General features: G+C 37.4%; 1 protein-coding gene across 18 annotated transcripts in view; it reads right to left on the minus strand.

The window, feature by feature from the left end:
• The window catches only part of HMCN1 (hemicentin 1), an 883,583-nt gene that overhangs the window by 24,090 nt on the left and 835,261 nt on the right, over positions 1-24,232 (minus strand). For 16 of the 18 annotated variants that reach the window (XM_079903114.1, XM_079903100.1, XM_079903116.1 and 13 more), the window contains 4 exons: positions 16,894-17,007; positions 10,359-10,484; positions 3,336-3,464; positions 1,073-1,423 (listed from right to left, as the gene is read on the minus strand). In XM_079903114.1, the coding sequence (XP_079759240.1) occupies positions 1,073-1,423; positions 3,336-3,464; positions 10,359-10,484; positions 16,894-17,007 (720 nt within the window). Of the gene's footprint in view, positions 1-1,072; positions 1,424-3,335; positions 3,465-4,684; positions 4,730-10,358; positions 10,485-16,893; positions 17,008-24,232 lie in introns of those variants that run through there. The other 2 variants (XM_079903107.1, XM_079903110.1) reach the window with 2 other exon arrangements.

Raw genomic sequence — 24,232 nt, forward strand, 5'->3', positions numbered from 1 at the left:
ATCATGTCTAAGAAGATAACGATGCAGGAACAGGGCTTGGAGAAGGGTAGAAAAAGATATGACAAAAACTGAAGTCAGAAGGTATTTCTTTTAAATATCTAAAAAATGTTTAACAGAGAGCATATCTGGGAGAGAATAAGCAACGTGTGGAATGCTTAAGAAAAATTCAAGAACGTGAGGTTAGCATAGGTCTTCAAATTTAAACAGAATTTCCTTCTTCCCTCCCCTCTTGCCTCCCTCCTCCCTTTCTTTGCTTTCTCATTTCTTCTAACAAACTGGGGCTAATTTGTGTTTGCTAATTCCCCTTGGTGCATAGCTCAGTGACATGCAAACTGTGGCTACTCACAGAAAATTGAATTAAATGAATGACAGATGGAATTGTTTGCAACTTAACTGAAGACAAGGTCTCAATTCTTGAGTTGGAAATTACACTTCACTTTTGCAAACAAATTAAATTACAGACTTGAGTTTAGGTAAAGATACTGAAAGCACTTATGTTAGAACAATGGAAACAAGTTAGTTTTGTCCTGGCTTACACTGTCTTTTCAGTGACTTACATACATACAAAATAATTGAACTGAGAGGTTCCATGGGGAGTGTGTAACAACAGTCAGGGCAGTGCTGGTTGCAGACAGAACAAGCAGTCGACACAGTAGCTGAGAGTTTCACTTTTAACCCACTGCTTTGGCATCCATCAGATAAAGCCATAATCTGATAGTATTATATTATGGTGGCAATATGCATATTCTTTTTTTAAGAACCATATTCTGGATGCCACTGAATTTTATTTCTATAGAGCATTAAATTTAGTAACACTTTCAGGGGTGATCAAAAAAGAGAAACTGCCAGCAAAACAATAAATTATCAGAATGTACACATGTAAATACATCATTTGATAAAACTGGTAATAGTTTTAGGTGCCAGAGTAAATGTCTTGAAACTTGGGTCATCCCAGATTTGAGATCAGATGTAGTTCACTACACCCAAACTCTCACAGGTGCTGTATATATGCTTAGACTCTGGTCCGTTAAGTGAGCCCACAGAAAGGAAATGGAATATGGCTGACATTTACCTATACATGTGTCATGGCTCGCCTCAGAGCCTTCAGGGCAAGTTTTTCTAATAGTCCTTCTAGTCCTGGAGAGAGACGTTCTGCTGTTCCTATACTCTGAGTAGGAGCTGTAGAGATGTGAGTACTGTCTGTAATGCTGTTGAGGTTGATAGTTGTTTCTCACGGGGGAGAACCGTGCAAGGTTATAGCTATTGTACTGAGTGCCATAATTTGGCAGCCTCTCCAATCCAGCGCAAGATTTCCCGTCCCCTAATAAATGTTGTCCTGGGGGACAGATACACTTGAAGCTGCCGGGGGTGTTGGAGCACTGATATGCACAAGGCTTAGGCACTTGTTCACATTCATTAATGTCTGCTCGTGTGCCATGATACATAAAAAAGAGAAAAAAAAAACATACACACATATACACACAGAAAACACAGGAATAAAGAATCAGTCTGTGAAACAAACTGAAGACATCATGTTACCCTCCAAAGCAGGGAATACAGTAATTTCTCAGCTGTTGTGAACTTTTGAAAAAGCTTTCATCATTCAGCTATGAATATATAGAAAGATTCTATGACTGTCCCTGAAGATTGTTTTACATGGACAGTAGAATCATATAGGGTCATAATGGAAAATGTGGTCTTGAATCCGGAAAAACTAGAGTTCAAAGCTAACATATAGATCTTAATTTTGTTGGTGGAGTGAAGAATGCAGTCAGATCTCTAGTTCGCATTTAATTACAATATTGATCACTAGTGCTTCTAATCTTTCATATAATTAAAAGTTTCAGATGCAAGAATGTACAATGTACACCTACAGTTTTATTTTCCTTTGTTTCTTTTGCATCAATAATTATTAATGAATAATCATATCAAGCACATTTTCTTAAAAAAATTAAAAAGAAGGAAATGAAGATACAGAATCATTCTTCCTAAGATAAACTCAAAGTTCAAAAATTAAAGTTATTTTTCTTTCTATTCCTAGGTCAACACAGAGTATGTATTCCTAACTCTTCTTGTAAATTGAAAAAGTGAATAAAGACCAGAGATCAAAACCAAATTCCTTAATTCATTACCACAGTGGCACGAAAGAAAACAATATGAATAAGTAGAATAAAAGTAGTAAATTGTGCTTTAAAAATTATTTTAGTAGGCAAAAGTTAAGATTAACATTTTAAATCTCTTTAAGGCAATGGCCCTACCTTCTTCACTGATTTATCCCCCAGCCCAATTTCTGACATTCAGCTTCAAGTCAAACTAGTGAACAAATAAACACATTTCATTCTGCTAGGTCACTGTAATGACTGATCAAAATGTTAAATTATATACAAATTACAATATCTAAATAGAAGACTAGCATGATATATATTCCTGCTATTAAAAAGTACTTATTTTAAAACCATTCATAATAATGATACTACATTAAACATTTTCTATGTGCAAAGTACTATGCTAGGGACTACATAAAGACAGAACTAAGTCTTTATGGAAGAATTTGCTATAAAGAATTAAATAGACAACCAAGGCATCCAATTTTAAAAATACTGATATAATAGCATGCAAACCAAAAGCTAGTATTTAAAAGCTCACACAATTTTTTTTCTGCATATAAATGTAAATATTCTGAGGTGAAATATAATTTTAGAGGTCAGTTTCTTGATTGTAAATGTATTAAAAAAAAGCATATGGTTACCTTCTTATAGACATCTTCTACTATCGTTACCTGCCTTACTTTACATTCAACTATAACTAAGATGGAAACAAATAGGTAATTGGGAGAATTAAATGAGATTCTTAGCACAGGGAATGGCATATAGTATGCACTAAACATGGTAGATAAAGTAATAATTATCAATTCACTTAAAATGTGTGTTCACATTTTAATCCTTCATAACTAAACCTTCGTAGTACATACAGATACACTTCATATTCAAATAAAATGTATCTATGCAAACATTTACATCACATGCATAGAGAGATAATCAATGAGCTAATCTTCATAATTAAGTTGTCGTGGTAATTATACCACAGCCTCACTTTGATATGTATAGTGCATAGTAAGCACTCCGTAAGTAGTTGTTATTATCACTTGAAAGTCAGTGTAAATTGAGCTCAATAGGAAGTCTCTAAGAAGTAATTCAACTTATGTAATGGACTACTTAAACCAACTTACAAATCTAATTGTAGCAAGAAAGTATTTGAGGATAGAGTGGTTCTAACCAAGCTGGTAAAATAGTTACCCAGCCTTTATTACTCAATAAGAGTTCCTGTTAACTTACCCATACAGGGTCTTCCAATTCCTTGAGACCGGTAACCTCTTGGACATACACAACGATAGCTGCCTCTCGTATTCTCACATATCTGGTTATATCTGCACTGATGGGTCCCATCTCTACACTCATCAATATCTAGAGACATGGAGGGCAATAAAAAGCAATAACATTTCCTATTTCAAAACCTAAAGTCATTATATTTATTTATTTATTAACATCTTTATTGGAGTATAATTGCTTTACAATGTTGTGTTAGTTTCTGCTGTATAACAAAGTGAATCAGCTATATGTATAGATATATCCCCCATTCCCTCCCTCTTGCATCTCCCTCCCAACCCTCCCTATCCCACCCCTCCAAGTGGTCACAAAGCACTGAGCTGATCTCCCTGTGCTATGCGGCAAGTCATTATATTTAAAATGAACATTTTAATTGCTTAGAACGTTGCATTTGTCACCACGTGGTTGAGACCTGGAGTCAGAAAACCTGGGTTCAAGTCCCAGCTCTGCCACTTGTTAACGGGCCCCTTTTCCTCTTCTTGCGCCCTACTACGGGAAGAGTTTTCTTCTCAGCTTTCCCCCCTTCGCTATATCCCTCCTTTTTTGGCCATCCTATTTATACTAGTGACTCTAGTGAGCTTGCTGATGTGGACTTACAGCAACATTTCCACATTGCTACTTATCCACAGTCCCATATTTCTAGCTGCTGGCTGCTCATCTCCATCGCCATGTTTTACTAGTACTTCAAACTCAGCATGTCTCTAGTATCTTATCACTACTCCCTTATTTATAATAACAGTATTCTTTTATCCCCAGTCAACCTGGCTGCGAACCTCAGAGTTATCTTTAAACCTATTCTCTGTTTCCAAGATTGGGTAATTCTACTTTCTTCAAACAAACCCATATATCCCCACTTTCCATTTCCTCATTTAGCTATATTTTTGCTGTAGCTTCTTAAACATCTTCTGATATTTCAGCTTCTCTCATTTCTAATTAATCTTATACATAATTACAGAATCAATATTCTTAAAAATACTTAGTTACACATAACTGCATATGATGCTTTGAGTTGGCTACTATTCTTAGAAATTAAGAAAAATATTTACCTATATCCATATTGCTGAGGAGTCTTTGAAATCTGATAGTCCACACCCCCCCCCATGTTTTTTTTAAGTATACTAAACTTCCATTTACCTCAACTAGTATCAACAAGTGGTCAATACTCCCTCATTTATATCTACACCCTCCCCCACTCTTACATTATTTTGAAACAAATCCAAGACAGATTTTAACTTCATTAATAAATACTTCAGTATGAAATTCTTAAAATGTCCCATTTTTTAAAATGAGAAACTTACACTCAAATTTCTGTGTCATCTTAAGACTTGTTCAAGGTCAGATAGCTGTCAAGAAGGGAGGAAGAATTTTAACATGTTTTCTCTAAGTCCAGCTCTTTCCCCTTCATACAGGGCTATTTTTCTTTCCTTTTTCTACCACCTCCATCTATTAACATTCCATTCAAGACTATATTTAAATGTGATCACTTCTATGGCACTGCTGATAGTCACTCCTATTAGATATGATCATTCTTTTGAGTACTCTGGTACAATTTTATTTGTACCTCTTTTATATTTCATCCCAACTTGCATAATAGTTTTTTTTTTTTTTTTGGTGAGGCGAGTGGAGTTGCCCGATCTATCCCAGTTGATCGTTTAAGTACATGAGAGCAGGAATGCTATCAGTTTCAGTTTTGTATATTGTGCAGCTCATAGTTCTGCTAACTATGGCTGACTGGTACAGAATAGGCACACAAAGAACAAACTTAGGGAGAAATATAATTTACTTTATTGCCTGGTTATTGATTTGACATTTAAAAAATATTTGGTTTTAAAATAATTATATTTTGAACTTTTTTTTTAACATCTTTATTGGGGTATAATTGCTCTACAATGGTGTGTTAGTTTCTGCTTTATAACACAGTGAATCAGTTATACATATACATATGTTCCCATATCTCTACCCTCTTGCGTCTCCCTCCCTCCCACCCTCCCTATCCCACCCCTCCAGGTGGTCACAAAGCACTGAGCTGATATCCCTGTGCTATGCAGCTGCTTCCCACTAGCTATCTACCTTACGCTTGGTAGTGTATATATGTCCATGCCTCTCTCTCGCTTTGTCACAGATCACCCTTCCTCCTCCCCATATCCTCAAGTCCGTTCTCCAGTAGGTCTGTGTCTTTATTCCTGTCTTACCCCTAGGTTCGTCATGACATTTTTTTTCTTAAATTCCATATATATGTGTTAGCATACGGTATTGGTCTTTCGCTTTCTGACTTACTTCACTCTGTATGACAGACTCTAGGTCTATCCACCTCATTACAAATAGCTCAATTTTGTTTCTTTTTATGGTTGAGTAATATTCCATTGTATATATGTGCCACCTCTTCTTTATCCATTCATCCGATGATGGGCACTTAGGTTGTTTCCATCTCCGGGCTATTTTAAATAGAGCTGCAATGAACATTTTGGTACATGACTCTTTTTGAATTATGGTTTTCTCAGGGTATATGCCCAGTAGAGGGATTGCTGGGTCATACGGTAGTTCTATTTGTAGTTTTTTAAGGAACCTCCATATTGTTCTCCATAGTGGCTGTACCAATTCACATTCCCACCAGCAGTGCAGGAGTGTTCCCTTTTCTCCACACCCTCTCCAGCATTTATTGTTTCTAGATTTTTTGATGATGGCCATTCTGACTGGTGTCAGATGATATCTCATTGTAGTTTTGATTTGCATTTCTCTAATGATTAATGATGTTGAGCATTCTTTCATGTGTTTGTTGGCAGTCTGTATATCTTCTTTGGAGAAATGTCTATTTAGGTCTTCTGCCCATTTTTGGATTGGGTTGTTTGTTTGTTTGTTATTGAGCTGCATGAGCTGCTTGTAAATTTTGCAAATTAATCCTTTGTCAGTTGCTTCATTTGCAAATATTTTCTCCCATTCTGAGGGTTGTCTTTTGGTCTTGTTTATGGTTTCCTTTGCTGTGCAAAAGCTTTGAAGTTTCATTAGGTCCCATTTGTTTATTTTTGTTTTTATTTCCATTTCTCTAGGAGGTAGGTCAAAAAGGATCTTGCTGTGATTTATGTCATAGAGTGTTCTGCCTATGTTTACCTCTAAGAGTTTGATAGTTTCTGGCCTTACATTTAGGTCTTTAATCCATTTTTAGCTTATTTTTGTGTATGGTGTTAGGGAGTGATCTAATCTCATACTTTTATATGTACCTGTCCAGTTTTCCCAGCACCACTTATTGAAGACGCTCTCCTTTCTCCACTGTACATTCCTGCCTCCTTTATCAAAGAAGAGGTGACCATATGTGCGTGGGTTTATCTCTGGGCTTTCTATCCTGTTCCATTGATCTATCTTTCTGTTTTTGTGCCAGTACCATACTGCCTTGATTACTGTAGCTTTGTAGTATAGTCTGAAGTCAGGGAGCCTGATTCCTCCAGCTCCGTTTTTCATTCTCAAGATTGCTTTAGCTATTCGGGATCTTTTGTGTTTTCATACAAATTGTGAAATTTTTTGTTCTAGTTCTGTGAAAAATGCCAGTGGTAGTTTGATAGGGATTGCATTGAATGTGTAGATTGCTTTGGGTAGTATAGTCATTTTCACAATGTTGATTCTTCCAATCCAAGAACATGGTATATCTCTCCATCTATTTGTATCATCTTTAATTTCTTTCATCAGTGTCTTATAGTTTTCTGCATACAGGTCTTTTGTCTCCTTAGGTAGGTTTATTCCTAGATATTTTATTCTTTTTGTTGCAATGGTAAATGGGAGTGTTTTCTTGATTTCATTTTCAGATTTTTCATCATTAGTGTATAGGAATGCAAGAGATTTCTGTGCATTAATTTTGTATCTGCAACTTTACCAAATTCATTGATTAGCTCTAGTAGTTTTCTGGTAGCATCTTTGGGATTCTCTATGTAGAGTAGCATGTCATCTGCAAACAGTGACAGCTTTACTACTTCTTTTCCGATTTGGATTCCTTTTATTTCCTTTTCTTCTCTGATTGCTGTGGCTAAAACTTCCAAAACTATGTTGAATAAGAGTGGTGACTGTGGGCAGCCTTGCCTTGTTCCTGATCTTGATGGAAATGCTTTCAGTTTTTCACCATTGAGGATGCTGTTGGCTGTGGGTTTGTCATATATGGCCTTTATTATGTTGAGGAAAGTTCCCTCTTTGCCTACTTTCTGCAGGGTATTATCATAAATGGGTGTTGAATTATGTTGAAAGCTTTCTCTGCATCTATTGAGATGATCATATGGTTTTTCTCCTTCTATTTGTTAATATGGTTTATCACGTTGATTGTTTTGCATATATTGAAGAATCCTTGCATTCCTGGGATAAACCCCACTTGATCATGGTGTATGATCCTTTTAATGTGCTGTTGGATTCTCTTTGCTAGTATTTTGTTGAGGATGTTTGCATCTATGTTCATCAGTGATATTGGCCTGTAGTTTTCTTTCTTTGTGACATCCTCGTCTGGTTTTGGTATCAAGGTGATGGTGGCCTCGTAGAATGAATTTGGGAGTGTTCCTCCCTCTGCTATATTTTGGAAGAGTTTGAGAAGGATAGGTGTTAGCTCTTCTCTAAATGTTTGATAGAATTCGCCTGTGAAGCCATCTGGTCCTGGGCTTTTGTTTGTTGGAAGATTTTTAATCACAGTTTCAATTTCACTGCTTGTGATTGGTCTGTTCATATTTTCTATTATGTCTGTTATGAGAATTGCTACTCCAGCTTTCTTTTGGTTTCCATTTGAATGGAATATGTTTTTCCATCCCCTTACTTTCAGTCTATATGTGTCTCTAGGTCTGAAGTGGGTCTCTTGTAGACAGCATATATATGGGTCTTGTTTTTGTATCCATTCAGCCCATCTGGGTCTTTTGGTGGGAGCATTTAGTCCATTTACATTTAAGGTAATTATCGATATGTATGTTCCTATTCCCATTTTCTAAATTGTTTTGGGTTCGTTATTGTAGGTCTTTTCCTTCTCTTGTGTTTATTGTCTAGAGAAGTTCCTTTAGCATTTGTTGTAAAGCTGGTTTGGTGGTGCTGAACTCTCTCAGCTTTTGCTTGTCTGTAAAGGTTTTTACCTCTCCATCAAATCTGAATGAGATCCTTGCTGGGTAGAGTAATCTTGGTTGCTGGTGTTTCTCCTTCATCACTTTAAATATGTCCTGCCAGTCCCTTCTGGCTTGCAGAGTTTCTGCTGAAAGATCAGCGGTTAACCTTATGGGGATTCCCTTGTGTGTTATTTGTTGTTTTTCCCTTGCTGCTTTTAATATGCTTTCTTTGTATTTAATTTTTGACAGTTTGATTAATATGGGTCCTGGTGTATTTCTCCTTGGATTTATCCTGTATGGGACTCTCTGTGCTTCCTGGACTTGATTAACTATTTCCTTACTCATATTAGTGAAGTTTTCAACTATAATCTCTTCAAATATTTTCTCAGTCCCTTTCTTTTTCTCTTCTTCTTCTGGAACCCCTATAATTCAAATGTTGCTGCATTTAATGTTGTGCCAGAGGTCTCTGAGATTGTCCTCAGTTCTTTTCATTCTTTTCTCTTTATTCTGCTCTGCAGTAGTTATTTCCACTATTTTGTCTTCCAGGTCACTTATGTGTTCTTCTGCCTTAGTTATTCTGCTATTGATCCCTTCTAGAGTATTTTTCGTTTCATTTATTGTGTTGTTCGTCATTGTTTATTTCATCTTTAGTTCTTCTAGGTCCTTGTTAAATGTTTCTTGCATTTTGTTTATTCTATTTCTAAGATTTTGGATCATCTTTACTATCATTATTCTGAATTCTTTTTCAGGTAGACTGCCTATTTCCTCTTAATTTGTTAGGTCTGGTGGGTTTTTATCTTCCTCCTTCATCTGCGGTGTGTTTTTCTGTCTTCTCATTTTGCTTATCTCACTGTGTTTGGGGTCTCTTTTTTGCAGGCTGCAGGTTCGTAGTTCCCATTGTGTTTGGTGTCTGTCCCCAGTGGCTAAGGTTGGTTCAGTGGGTTGTGTAGGCTTCCTGGTGGAGGGGACTAGTGCCTGTGTTCTGGTGGACGAGGTTGGATCTTGTCTTTCTGGTGGGCAGGTCCACGTCTGGTGGTGTGTTTTGGGGTGTCTGTGGACTTATTATTGTTGTAGGCAGCCTCTCTGCTAATGGGTGGGGTTGTGTTCCTGTTTTGCTAGTTGTTTGGCATAGGGTGTCCAGCACTGTAGCTTGCTGGTCATTGAGTGAAGCTGGGTGCTGGTGTTGAGATGGAGATCTCTGGGTGAGTTTTGCCGTTTGATATTATGTGGAGCTGGGAGGTCTCTTGTGGACCAGTGTCCTGAAGTTGGCTCTCCCACCTCAGAGGCACAGCACTGACTCCTGGCTGCAGCACCAAGAGCCTTTAATCCACACGGCTCAGACTGGTATATAGTTCATTGAAGTTACAGCAACGCTGTGAGATGTTGGACCAGAAAGTCTCTGAGTGATTCACTGAAGGTTTCCAGTGCTTTCAGACACAGATGTCCCTGACCCGGGCTGTCTTCAAAGAACCTATTGTTCTGGCTTTTGGAGGAGGTCATGGGGAGAATGTGATCGCTGTTTTTTCTATTTTGAACACTTAATAAATCTCTACAAACAATTTTTTTCTTAACCCTTCCAACAAAATTCTTAATATATATGCTAAATTTAGTATTAGAAATTATATGACATAATATTAATGTATGTGGATATGAAACTATATAAACCAACTGTGTAACTGATGGGAGTTCAAAATGGGCTAAATCTCCCTGGTGAGCTTTCATTTCCTGGTAGGGCCATGACCCTGGGACCCCAGAGCTCAACAATACTAGAAGTTGGGAGTAAAAAACCTATAGAAAAAGATATTTCCTTTTTAGATTATATTTATTCTAATCATTTAGTTTAAGAATGAATGCCTTATGTGGCTTGTTGATGGTAAATGAATCACAGTAGCTGAGACAGCCAGACACTCACCAATGCAGGTTCCGTTTTCTGCCTTGGTCATTCCGTTTGGGCAAAGATCAATGCATTTATAGCCACCGCGGGTGTTCTTGCAGTGCTGATCTGGTCTGCATACATTCTGTCTACACTCATTTACATCTTGATGAAAGAACATAGGTAATGCAGATTGAGAAAGTGATTTCTTCCGCCTTTGCATAAAAATTATACCTTCAGATTTTAAGGATATCATAAACTAATACAGATGATTATATAATCATGGTGTAAGGTTAAAGTGTTTAAATCAAGTTATGTAACACACTTTATTTTAAAACGTTATGATAAAAAAATAAAATATTACTAAACATAGCTGGTAGCCATACCAACCACTTCCTCCTCCTAGAAAAAGAAAAATTATATATTTATACATTATATATAAATATATACATAGAAATTATGATTTTGTGAAAAAAATTGGTAACAAAATACAGGAAATGTTAAAAAAAATGGTTATGTAATTAGAAGATGAAATCTGTAGAGCAGAGCATTTGCTTTGTTTTTGCATGGATCACATACATGATGCATGGTATTACAATCCAGCCCAGGACATGGCACATGGATTAGATAAGGCACCATTAAGAAGTTACAAAGGGAGAGTGGAACCAAGATGGCGGAGTAGAAGGACGTGCTCTCACTGCCTCTTGTGAGAACACCAGAATCACAACTTGCTGCTGGATAATCATCGACAGGAAGACACTGGAACTCACCAAAAAAGATACCCCACATCCAAAGACAAAGGAGAAGCCACAGTGAGACATGAAATGGTAGGAGGGGCACAATCACAGTAAAACCAAATCCCATAACTGCGGGGTGGGTAAGTCACACACTGGAGAACATTTATACCACAGAAGTCCACCCACTGGAGTGAAGGTTCTGAGCCCCACGTCAGGCTTCCCAACCTGGGGGTCTGGCAAGGGGAGGAGGAATTCCTAGAAAATCAGACTTTGATGGCTACTGGGATTTGATTGCAGGACTTCGACGGAACTGGGGGAAACAGAGACTGCACTCTTGGAGGGCACACACAGAGTAGTGTGCACATCGGGACCCAGGGGAAGGAGCAGTGACCCCAGGGGAGAATGAATCAGACCTACCTGCTAGTTTTGGGAGGTATCCTGCAGAGGCGGGGGGTGGCTGTGGCTCACCGTTGGGACAAGGACCCTGGCAGCAGAAGTTCTGGGAAGTATTCCTTGGCGTGAGCCCTCCCAGAGGCTGCCATTAGCCCCACCAAAGAGCCCAGGTAGGCTCCAGTGTTGGGTTGCCTCAGGCCAAACAACCAACAGGGAGGGAACTCAGCCCCACCTATCAGCAGTCAAGTGGATTAAACTTTCACTGAGCTCTGCCCACCAGAGCAACAGCCAGCTCTACCCACCACCAGTCCCTCCCATCAGGAAACTTGCACAAGCCTCTTAGTAGCCTCATCCACCAGAGGACAGACAGCAGAAGCAAGAAGAACTACAATCCTGCACCCTATGGAACAAAAACCACATTCACAGAAAGACAGACAAGATGAAAAGGCAGAGGGTTATGTACCAGATGAAGGAACAAGATAAAACCCAGAAAAACAACTAAATGAAGTGGAGATAGGCAACCTTCCAGAAAAAGAATTCAGAATAATGATAGTGAAGATGATCCAGGACCTGGAAAAAGAATGGAGGCAAAGATTGAGAAGATGCAAGAAATGTTTAACAAAGATCTAGAAGAATTAAAGAACAAACAAACACAGATGAACAATACAATAACTGAAATGAAAGCTATACTAGAAGGAATCAATAGCAGAATAACTGAGGCAGAAGAACGGATAAGTGACCTGGAAGACAGAATGGTGGAATTCACTGCTGTGGAACACAATAAAGAAAAAAGAATGAAAAGAAATCAAGACAGCCTAAGAGACCTCTGGAACAACATTAAACGCAACAACATTAGCATTATAGGGGTCCCAGAAGGAGAAGAGAGAGAGAAAGGACCCGAGAAAATATTTGAAGAGATTATAGTCGAAAACTTCCCTAACAGGGGAAAGGAAATAGCCACCCAAGTCCAGGAAGCACAGAGAGTCCCATACAGGATAAATGCAAGGAGAAACACTCCGAGACATATAATAATCAAATTGGCAAAAGTTAAAGACAAAGAAAAATTATTGAAAGCAGCAAGGGAAAAATGACAAATAACATACAAGGGAACTCCCATAAGGTTAACAGCTGATTTATCAGCAGAAATTCTACAAGCCAGAAGGGAGTGGCATGATATACTTAAAGTGATGAAAGGGAAGAACCTACAACCAAGATAACTCTACCAGGCAAGCATCTCATTCAGATTCGATGGTGAAATCAAAAGCTTTACAGACAAACAAAAGCTGAATTATTCAGCACCACCAAACCAGCTCTACAACAAATGCTAAAGGAACTTCTCTCAGTGGGAAACACAAGAGAAGAAAAGGGCCTACAAAAACAAACCCAAAACAATTCAGAAAAGGGTCATAGGAACATACATATTGATAATTAAGTTCAACGTGAATGGATTAAATGCTCCAACCAAAAGACACAGGCTTGCTGAATGGATACAAAAACAAGATGCTTATATATGCTGTCTACAAAAGACCCACTTCAGACCTAGGGACACATTCAGACTGAAAGTGAGGGGATGGAAAAAGATACTCCATGCAAATGGAAATCAAAAGATGCTGGAATAGCAATACTCATATCAGATAAAATAGACTTCAAAATAAAGAATGTTACAAGAGACAAGGAAGGACACTACATAATGATCAAGGGATGAATCCAAGAAGAAGATATAACAATTATATATGCACCCAATATAGGAGCACTTCAATACATAACGCAACTGCTATCAGCTATAAAAGAGGAAATTGACAGTAACAAAGTAATAGTGGGGGAGTTTAACACCTCACTTACACCAATGGACAGATCATTAAAATGAAAATAAATAAGGAAACAGAAGCTTTAAATGACACAATAGACCAGATAGATTTAATTGATATTTATAGGACATTCCATCCAAAACAGCAGATTACACTTTCTTCTAAAGTGCACATGGAACATTCTCCAGGATAGATCACATCTTGGTTGACAAATCAAGCTTCAGTAAACTTAAGAAAATTGAAATCATATCAAACATCTTTTCTGACCACAATGCCATGAGATTAGATATCAATTACAGGCAAAAAAATGTAGAAAACACAAACAAATGGACGCTAAACAATATGTTACTAAATAACCAAGAGATAACTGAAGAAATCAAAGAGGAAATGAAAAAATACCTAGAGACAAATGACAATGAAAACACGATAATCCAAAACCAATGGGATACAGCAAAAGCAGTTCTAAGAGGGAAGTTTATAGCTATACAATCCTACTTCAAGAAACAAGAAAAATCTCAAATAAACAATCTAAACTTACACCTAAAGGAACTAGAGAAAGAAGAACAAACAAAACCTAAAGTTAGAAGAAGGGAAGAAATCAATAAATGAAATAGAAACAAAGAAAACAATAGCAAAGATCAATAAAACTAAAAGCTGCTTCTTTGAGAAGATAAAGAAAATTGATAAACCATTAGCCAGACTCATCAAGAAAAAGAGGGAGAGGACAAATCAATAAAATTAGAAATGAAAAAGAAGAAGTTAGAACAGACACTGTAGAAATACAAAGCATCCTAAGGGACTACTATAAGCAACTCTATGCCAATAAAATGGACAATCTGGAAGAAATGGACAAATTCTTAGAAAGGTATAACCTTCCAAGACTGAACCAGGAAGAAACAGAAAATATGAACAGACCAATCACAAGTAATGAAATTCAAACTGTGATTAAAAATCTTCCAACAAACAAAAGTCCAGGATCAGATGGCGTCACAGGTCAATTCTATGAAACATTTAGAGAACAGCTAACACCCATCCTTCTCAAACTCTTCCAAAAATTGTAGAGGAAGGAAGACTCCCAAACTCATTCTATGAGGCCACCATCACCTTGATACCAAAACCAGACAAAGATACTCCAAAAAAAAAAAAGTTACAGACCAATATCACTGATGAATATAGATGCAAAAATCCTCAGCAAAATACTAGCAAACAGAATGCAACAACACATTAAAAGGATCATACACCATGATCAAGAGGGATTTATCCCAGGGATGCTAGGATTCTTCAATATATGCAAATCAATCAATGTGATACACCATATTAACAAACTGAAGAATAAAAACCATATGATCATCTCAATAGATGCAGAAGAAGCTTTTGACAAAATTCAACACCCATTTATGATAAAAACTCTCCAGAGAGTGGGCATAGAGGGAACCTACCTCAACATAATAAAGGTCATATACGACAAACCCACAGCAAACATCATTCTCAATGGTGAAAAAGTGAAAGCATTTCCTCTGAGATCAGGAACAAGGCAAGGATGTCCACTCTCACCACTATTATTCAGCATAGTTTTGGAAGTCCTAGCCATGGCAGAGAAGAAAAAGAAATAAAAGGAATATAAATTGGAAAAGAAGAAGTAAAACTGTCACAGTCTGCAGATGACATGATACTATACATAGAGAATCCTAAAGATGCCACCAGAAAACTACTAGAGCTAATCAATGAATTTGGTGAAGTTGCAGGATACAAAATTAATACACAGAACATCTCTTGCATTCCTATATACTAATGATGAAAAATCTGAAAGAGAAATTAAGGAAACACTCCCATTTACCACTGCAACAGAAAGAATAAAATACCTAGGAATAAACCTACCTAGGGAGACAAAAGACCTGTATGCAGAAAAGTATAAGACACTCATGAAAGAAATTAAAGACGATACCAACAGATGGAGAGATATACTATGTTCTTGGATTGGAAGAATCAATATTGTGAAAATGACTGTACTACCCCCAATAATCTAGAGATTCAGTGCAATCCCTATCAAATTACCAATTGCATTTTTTCCAAAACTAGAACAAAAACTCTTAAAATTTGTATGGAGACACAAAGGACTCTGAATAGCCAAAGCAGTCTTGAGGGAAAAAAACAGAGCTTGAGGAATCAGACTCCATGACTTCAGACTGTAGTATAAAGCTACAGTAATGAAGACAATATGATACTGGCACAAAACCAGAAACATAGATCAATGACACAAGATAGAAAGCCCAGAGATAAATCCACACACCTATGGTCAACTAATCTATGATAAAGGATGCAAGGATATACAATGGAGAAAAGACAGTGTCTTCAATAAGTGGTGCTGGGAAAACTGGACAGCTACATGTAAAAGAATGAAATTAGAACACTCCCTAACACCATACACAAAAATAAACTCAAAATGGATTAGAGACCTAAATGTAAGACTGGACACTATCAAAGTCTTAGAGGAAAACATAGGAAGAACACTCTTTGACATAAATCACAGCAAGATCTTTTTTGATCCACCTCTTAGAGTAATGGAAATAAAAACAAAAATAAACAAATGGGACCTAATGAAACTTAAAAGCTTTTGCACAGCAAAGGAAACCATAAATAAGATGAAAAGAGAACCTTCAGAATGGGAGAAAATATTTGCAAACGAATCAACCGACAAAGGATTAATCTCCAAAATACATAAAGAGCTCATGCAGCTCAATATTGAAAAAAGAAACAACCCAATCCAAAAATGGGCACAAGACCTATATAGACATTTCTTCAAAGAAGACATACAGATGGCCAAGAAGCACATGAAATGTTGCTCAACATCACTAATTATTAAAGAAATGCAAATCAAAACTACAATGAGGGATCACCTCCCACCTGTTAGAATAGACATCATCTGAATATCTACAAACAAATACTGGAGAGGGTGTGGAGAAAAGGGAACCATTTTGCACTGTTGGTGGGAATGTAAATTGATATAGCCACTATGGAGGACAGTATGGAGGTTCCTTAAAAAAGTAAAAATAGAATTACCATATGATCCAACAATCCCACTACTGGGCATATACCCAGAGAAAACCATAATTCAAAAAGACACATGCAGCCCAATGTTCACTGCAGCACTATTTACAATAGCCAGTTCATGGAAGCAACCTAAATGCCCATCGACAGTTGCATGGATAAAGAAGATGTGGTACATATATACAGTGGAATATTAGCCATAAAAAGGAACGAAACTGAGTCATTTGTTGAGACGTGGATGGATCTAGAGACTATCATACAGAGTGAAGTAAGTCAGAAAGAGAAAAACAAATATCGTATATTAATGCATGTATGTGGAACCTAGAAAAATGGTACAGATGAACTGGTTTCCAGGGCAGAAGTTGAGACACAGATGTAGAGAACAAACGTATGGACACCAAGGGGGGAAAGCGGTGGGGGGGTGGGGATGGTGGTTTGCTGAATTGGGTGATTGGGATTGACACGTATACACTGATGTGTATAAAACTGATGACTAATGAGAACCTGCTGTATAAAAAAATAAATAAAATTAAAAAAAAAAGAAGTTACAAAGATGTTACTGCTTTGAATTCATAGCCCTCTTCTTACCCACACATTTTCTGCCTTTGAGTTGATACCCAGGTTCACATCCACAGTGAAAACTTCCTATGGCATTGAAACAGTGGTGGTGACAGGGGCTGGATTCTTGACATTCATTAATATCTGTTAAAGAAAACAAAACTTGCTTCACATGCTGTTAGAAAACTTGGCTTAATTTATCCCAAATGTTAAATATTTTAGTGATCATGATGTTTAAGATCTTCCCTAAAAAGAATCCAATTGAAGTGCTCTCAAAGGATCTGCTGGATAATTGATAGAATTAACTGCTGGAGAAGGTTATTCTCTTCAACACTACTCCAAGGTAGAAGGTTGCTAGTGATTCAGAACTATGTTGATGCAAAACTTCTCTATTTTAACTATTTTATTTACCATATGGCTCCCATTCCAGTTTCTAGGAACTTTTAGCCTTGGAATGTTGCGGACAGACTGGAGTACTGAAGGTAGAAAAAAATAATAATAATAAAGTTAAGTCTTCTGCAACAACTTTTGCAATTTGACCCTTCTTCCCAATTTTTGCTGCTGTTAGTCTGCTGCAGGTGTTTATCACCTTGCACTCAAATGACTGCAGCAACTTTAGCTTTTCTCCTCATTTGTAGTCACTGCCAAATTAATCTTCCTGAACACCATCTAGGTCATAGTGCAATGGAAAAAAAACCCTGCAGGCATGAAGTCCCCTGCAGGCATGAATTCCCCAAACTTGTGTGCACCTGCCTGTATTTTGTAACTTTTCCCCTTTCCTTCCAGAAAAAGGGAGACCACTCCTTCCATTTAAGAAGAGTTCCTCTATTTGAGTTTTTGATCTCTGCAGCCCATCTCCTCCTTCCTCATCACGATGACTGTGGTCCACTGATCATGCCCTCCTCTTCTGTATTTTTAATGCCCTTCTCCTTACTGTCATCTTTCCCACAACCTTGTAGACATAATCAACTCTTTCCTATCCCAACAAAATTCCTCTCTCAGGTCTCTACTCACCTCAAGCTCCTGCCACTTTTTTATTGTTCTATTACAAATCCTCAAAAGAACAATCTCACCATATTTTAGGCTCTTCATGTTCTAATCTTACATTCCCAAGTTCGAGATTTCCAATGTCTTATTTTGTTCTTGTTTTCTATTTCAGATTTTCTAATTTAATCTTTCAAAATCTGTACATGTCACATAAATGCACAAATATGATAACATGTTTTTTAAGTTTAATTTTTATTTTATATTGGGCTACAGTTGATTTACAATGTTGTGTTAGTTTCAGTTGTACAGCCAAGTGGTTCAGTTGCACATATACATATATCCATTCTTTTTCAGATTCTTTTCCCATATAGGTTATTACAGATCATTGAGTAGAGTTCCATGTGCTTTACAGTAGGTCTTTTTCAATTACCTATTTTATATATATTAGTGTATATATGTTAATCCCAAACTCCTAATATATCCCTCCCCCGACCACCTCTCCCCTTTGGTAACCATAAGTTTGTTTTCGAAGTCTGTGAGTCTGTTTGTTCTGCAAATAAGTTCATTTGTATCATCTTTTTAGATTCCACGTATAAATGATACCATATACTATTTATCTTTCTCTTTCTGACTTACTTCACTTAGTATGATAATCTCTAGGTCCATCCATGTTGCTGCAAATGGCATTATTGCATTCTTTTTTATGGCTGAGTAATATTCCATTGTATATACGTGCCACATCTTCTTTACCCATTCCTCTGTCAATGGACATTTAGCCATTCCATATCTTGGCTATTGTAAATAGTGCTGCAATGAACATTGGGGTGCATGCATCTTTTCGAAGTATGGTTTTCTCTGGATATATGTATGGTTTCTCCATACAGTTTTCCATAGTGGTTGTACCAGTTTACATTCCTACCAACAGTATAGGAGGGTTCCCTTTTCTTCACATCCTCTCTAGCATTTATTTGTAGACTTTTTAATGATGGCCATTCTGACTGGTGTGAGGTGATACCTCATTGGAGTTTTGGTTTGCATTACTCTAATAATTAGTGATATTTAGCATCTTTTCATGTGCTTTTTGGCCATCTTTATGTCTTCATTAGAGAAATGTATATGTAGATCTTCTGCCCATTTTTTGATTAGGTTGTTAGTTTTTTCATATTGAGCTGCATGAGCTGTTTGTATATTTTGAGGTTTATCCCTTGTTGGTTACTTTGTTTGTAAATATTTTCTCCCATTCTGTGGGTTGTGTTTTCATTTTGTTTATGATTTCCTTTGCTGTGCAAAACTTTTAAGTTTAATTAGGTCCTATTTGTTTATTTTTGCTTTTATTTTCATTACTCTAGGAGGTGGATCCAAAAAGATGTTGCTGTGATTTATGTCAAAGAGTGTTCTTCCTATGTTTTCCTCTTAAGAGTTTTATAGTATCTGGTCCTACATTTAGGTCTTGAATTCATTTTGAGTTCATTTTTGTGTATGGTGTTAGAGAATGTTTTAATTTCACTCTTTTACATGTAGCTGTCCAGTTTTTCCAGCTCCACTTATTGAAGAGACTGTCTTTTTTCCATTGCATAGTCTTGCCTCCTTTGTCATAGATTAATTGACCATAGGTTGTGTAGGTTTATTTCTGGGCTTTCTATCCTGTTCCATTGACCCATATTTCTGTTTTTGTGCCAGTACTATACTGTTTTGATTACAGTAGCTTTGTAATATAGTTTGAAGTTAGGGAGCCTGATTCCTCCAGCTCTGTTTTTCTTTCTCAGGATTGCTTTGGCTATTCAGGGACTTTTGTGCTTCCATACAAATTAAAAAATTTTTTTGCTCTACTTCTGGGAAAAATGCCATCAGTAATTTGATAGGGATTGCACTGAGTCTGTAGATAGTTCTGAGTAATATAGTCATTTTGACAGTATTGATTCTTCCAGTCCAAGACCACAGTATATCTTTCCATCTGTTTGTGCCATCTTCAATTTCTTTTATCAGCATTTTAGTTTTCAGAGTACAGGTCTTTTGCCTCCTTAGGTATGCTTATTCATAGGTATTTAATTCTTTTTGATGCGATGGTAAATGAGACTGTTTCCTTAATTTCTCTTTCTGATCTTTCATTGTTAGTGTATAGAAATGCAACAGACTTCTGTGTATTAATTTTGTATCCTGCAACTTTACCAAATTCATTGAGCTCTAGTAGTTTTCTGGTAGCAAAATCTTTAGGATTTTCTATGTATAGTATCACTTTAACTGCAAACAGTAACAGTTTTACTTTTTGGATTTTTTTACTCTTTGGATTTCCAATTTGGATTCCTTTTACTTCTTTTTATTCTCTGATTGCCATGGCTAGGACTTCTAAAAGTATATTGGATAAAAGTGGTGAGAGTGGATGGACATCCTTGTCTTGTTCCTGACCTTAGAGGAATGCTTTCAGTTTCACCACTGAGTACAATGTTAGCTGTGGGTTTGTCATATATGGCCTTTCTATGTTGAGGTAGGTTCTCTCTATGCCCCCTTTCTGGATGGAGCATTTTTATCATAAAGGGGTGTTGAATTTTGTCAAAAGTTTTTCTGCATCTATGGAGATAATCATATGGCTTTTATTCTTCAATTCATTACTGTGGTGTATCATACTGATTGATTTGTGCATACTGAAAAATCCTTGTATCCCTAGGATAAATCCCAATTGATCATGGTGTATGATCCTTTTAATGTATTGTTGAATTCAGTCTGCTAGTGTTTTGTTGAGGATTTTTGCGTCTATGTACATCAGTGATATTGGCCTGTAATTTTCTTTTTTTGTAGTATCTTTATCTGGTTTTCGTATCAGGGTGATGCTGGACTTGTAGAATGAGTTTGGGAGTGTTCCTTCTTCTACAATCTTTTGAAACAGTTTCCAAAGGATATGTGTTAACTCTTCTTTAAATGTTTGATAGAATTTGCTTCTGAAGCCATCTGGTTCTGGACTTGTTTGTTGGAAGTTTTTAAATCACAGTTTCAACTTCAGTACTTGTGATTGGTCTGTTCATATTTCCTATTTCTTCCTGATTCAGTCTTGGGAGATGGTACCTTCCTACGAATTCATCTGTTTCTTCTAGGTTGTCCATTTTATTGGCATCTAGTTGCTTGTAGTAGTATCAGGATCCTTTGTATTTCTGTGGTGCCCATTGTAACTTCTTCTTTTTCATTTCTAATTTTATTGATTTGGGCCCTTTCCCTTTTTTTTCTTGATGAGTCTGTCTAAAGTTTTATCAATTTTGTTCATCTTTTCAAAGAACCAGCTTTTAGTTTCTTTGATCTTTTCTATTGTTTTCTTCATCTCTATTTCATGTATTTCTGCTCTGATCTTTATGATTTCTTTTCTTTTACTAACTTTTGCTTTTGTTTGTTCTTCTTTTTCTAGGTGCTTTAGGTGTAAAGTTACATTGTTTTTTTGAGATTTTTGTCTCTTGAGGTAACATTGTATTGCTATAAACTTCCCTCGTAAACTGCTTTTGCTGCATCCCAAAGTTGCTGGATTGTTGTGTTTCTGTTTTCATTTGTCTCTAGGTATTTTTTGATTTCCTCTTTGATTTCTTCAGTGATCCATTGGTTGTTTAGTAACATATTATCTAGCCTCCAGGTGTTTCTGTTTTTTGCAGTTTTTTTTCTTGTAGTTGATGTCTAATCTCATAGCATTGTGGTTGTTAAAGATGCTTAATTTCAGTTTTCTTAAATTTACTGAGGTTTGCTTTCTGGCACAGCATGTGATCTATTGTGGAGTATGTTCCATGTGAACTTGAAAAGAATGTGTATTCTGCTGCTTTTGGATGGAGTGCTTAAATATTAAGTCCATCTTGTCTAATGTGTCATTTAAGGGCTGTGTTTCCTTATTGATTTTCTATCTGAGTGATCTGTCCGTTGAGGTAAGGGGGGTGTTAGAGTCCCCCACTACTATTGCGCTACTGTCGATTTCTCCTTTTATAGCTGTTAGCATCTGTCTTACATATCAAGGTGCTCCTATGTTGGGTGCATATATATTTACAATTGTTATATCTTCTTCTTGTATTGATCCCTTCATCATTATGTAGTGTCCTTCTTTGTCTCTTATAACAGTCTTTATTTTATTTTTTTTTCCTGCTGTACGCGGGGCCTCTCACCGCTGTGGCCCCTCCCATCGCGGAGCACAGGCTCTGGACGTGCAGGCTCACTGGCCCAGCCGCTCCACGGCATGTGGGATCCTCCCGGACCGGGGCACGAACCCGCGTCCCCTGCATCGGCAGGCGGACTCCCAACTACTGCGCCACCAGGGAAGCCCAACAGCCTTTATTTTAAAGTCTATTTTGTCTGATATGAGTTTTGCTGCTCTAGTTTTCTTTTGATTTCTGTTTGCCTGGAATACCTTTTCCCAACGTCTCACTTTCAGTCTGTACATGTCCCTTAGTCTGAAGTGGGTTTCTTGTAGACAGCATATGTATGGGTCTTGCTTTTGTATCCATTAAGCCAATCTATGTGTTTTGGTTGGAGCATTTAATACATTTACATTTAAGGTAATTATCGATATTAATGTTCTTATTGCCATTTTGTTAATTGTCTTGGATTTGTTTTTGTACGTCATTTCCCTTCATTTCTCTTTTGTTCTTTTCTGTTGTGATTTGATGACTATCTTAGAGTTGTGTTTGGATTGCTTTTTCTTTTTTGTATGTGTATCTATTGTAGATTTTTGGTTTGTGGTTACCATGATGTTTTGATATAGCAATCTATCTATCTATCTATCTATCTAAGATTATTTTAAGTTGCTGGTCTCTGAATTTCAAATGCATTTCTAATGTACTGCATTTGTACTCTCCTCACGATTGCTGGTTTTGATGTCATATTTGTGTGTAGATGATTTGCTACCTTTACAAAATGTTTGCCTTTACTGGTGAGCTTTCCCATTCATAATTCTTTTGTTTCTAGTTGTGGCCTTTTCTTTTCTGCCTAAAGAAGTTCCTTTAGCATTTGTTGTAAAGCTGGTTTGGTGGTGCTAAATTCTCTTAACTTTTGCTTGTCTGTAAAGCTTCTGATTTCTCTATTGAATCTGAACAAGAGCCTTGCTGGGTAGAGTATTCTTGGCTGTAGGTTTTTCCCTTTCATCACTTTAAATATATTGTGCCACTCCTTTTGGCTTGCAGAGTTTCTGCTAAAACATCAGCTGATAACTGTATGGGGATTCCCTTGTATGTTATTTGTTGCTTTTAATATTTTCTCTTTGTGTTTAATTTTTGTCAAGTTGATTAATATGTGTCTTGGTGTGTTCCTCCTTGGGTTTATCTTGTATGGGACTCTGTGCTTCCTGGACTTGAGTGAGTGTTTCCTTTCCCATGTTAGTGAAGTTTTTGGCTATTATTTCTTCAAATATTTTCCCAGGCCCTTTCTCTCTCTTCGCCTTCTGGGACCCCTTTAATGCGAATGTTGGTGTGTTTAGTGTTGTCCCAGAGGTCTCTTAAACTGTCCTCATTTCTTTTCATTCTTTTTTCTTTATTATGTTCTGCAGCAGTGATTTCCACTCATCTCTCTTCCAGCTCACTTATTCGTTCTTCTGCCTCATTTATTCTGCTATTGATTCCTTCCAGTGTATTTTTCATTTCAGTTATTGTATTGTTCAACTCTGTTTGACTTTAAATCTTCTAGCTCTTTGCTAAACATTTCTTGTATCTCAGTCTGTGCCTCCATTGTTTTTCTGAGATCTTGGATAATCTTTACTCTCATTACTCTGAAGTCTTTTCAGGCAGATTGCCTATCTCCACTTCACTTAGTTGTTCTTCTGGGGTTTTATCTTGCTCCTGTGTCTGGAATATATTTCTGTTCCACCTCATTTTGTCTAACTTTCTGAGTTTGTGGTCTCCTTTTCTCAGGCTTCAGTACTGTAGTTCTTCTTGCTTCTGGTGTCTGCTCCTTGGTGGGTTAGGTTGGTCCAGAGGCTTGTGCAGGCTTCCTAATGGGAGGAACTGGTGCCTGCCCACTGCTGGTGGAGCTGGGTCTTGTCCCTCTGGGCAGGGCCATGTCAAGGGGTGTGTTTAAAGGTGGCTGTGGATTCAGGATGACTTTAGGCAGCCTGTCTGTCTGCTGATGGGTGGGGCTGTGTTCCTGTCTTGCTGGTTGTTTGGCCTGAGGTGTCCCAGCACTGGAGCCTACAGGCTGTTAGGTGGGGCCAGTTCTTGCTGCCAAGTTCTCTGGGAGAACTCACATTGATGAATATTCCCTGGGGTCTTTGCCTCCAGTGTCCTTGCCCCCACAGTGAGCCACAGCTGACCCCCACCTCCCTGGGAGATCCTCCAAGACCTGCAGGTAGGTCTGGCTCAGGGTCCTATGTAGTCACTGCTTTGCCCTGGGTCCCAGTGCATGTGAAACCTTATGTGCACCCTTCAAG

Source organism: Stenella coeruleoalba, assembly GCF_951394435.1.
Source record: "Stenella coeruleoalba genome assembly, chromosome: 1".
NCBI lineage: Eukaryota > Metazoa > Chordata > Mammalia > Artiodactyla > Delphinidae > Stenella > Stenella coeruleoalba.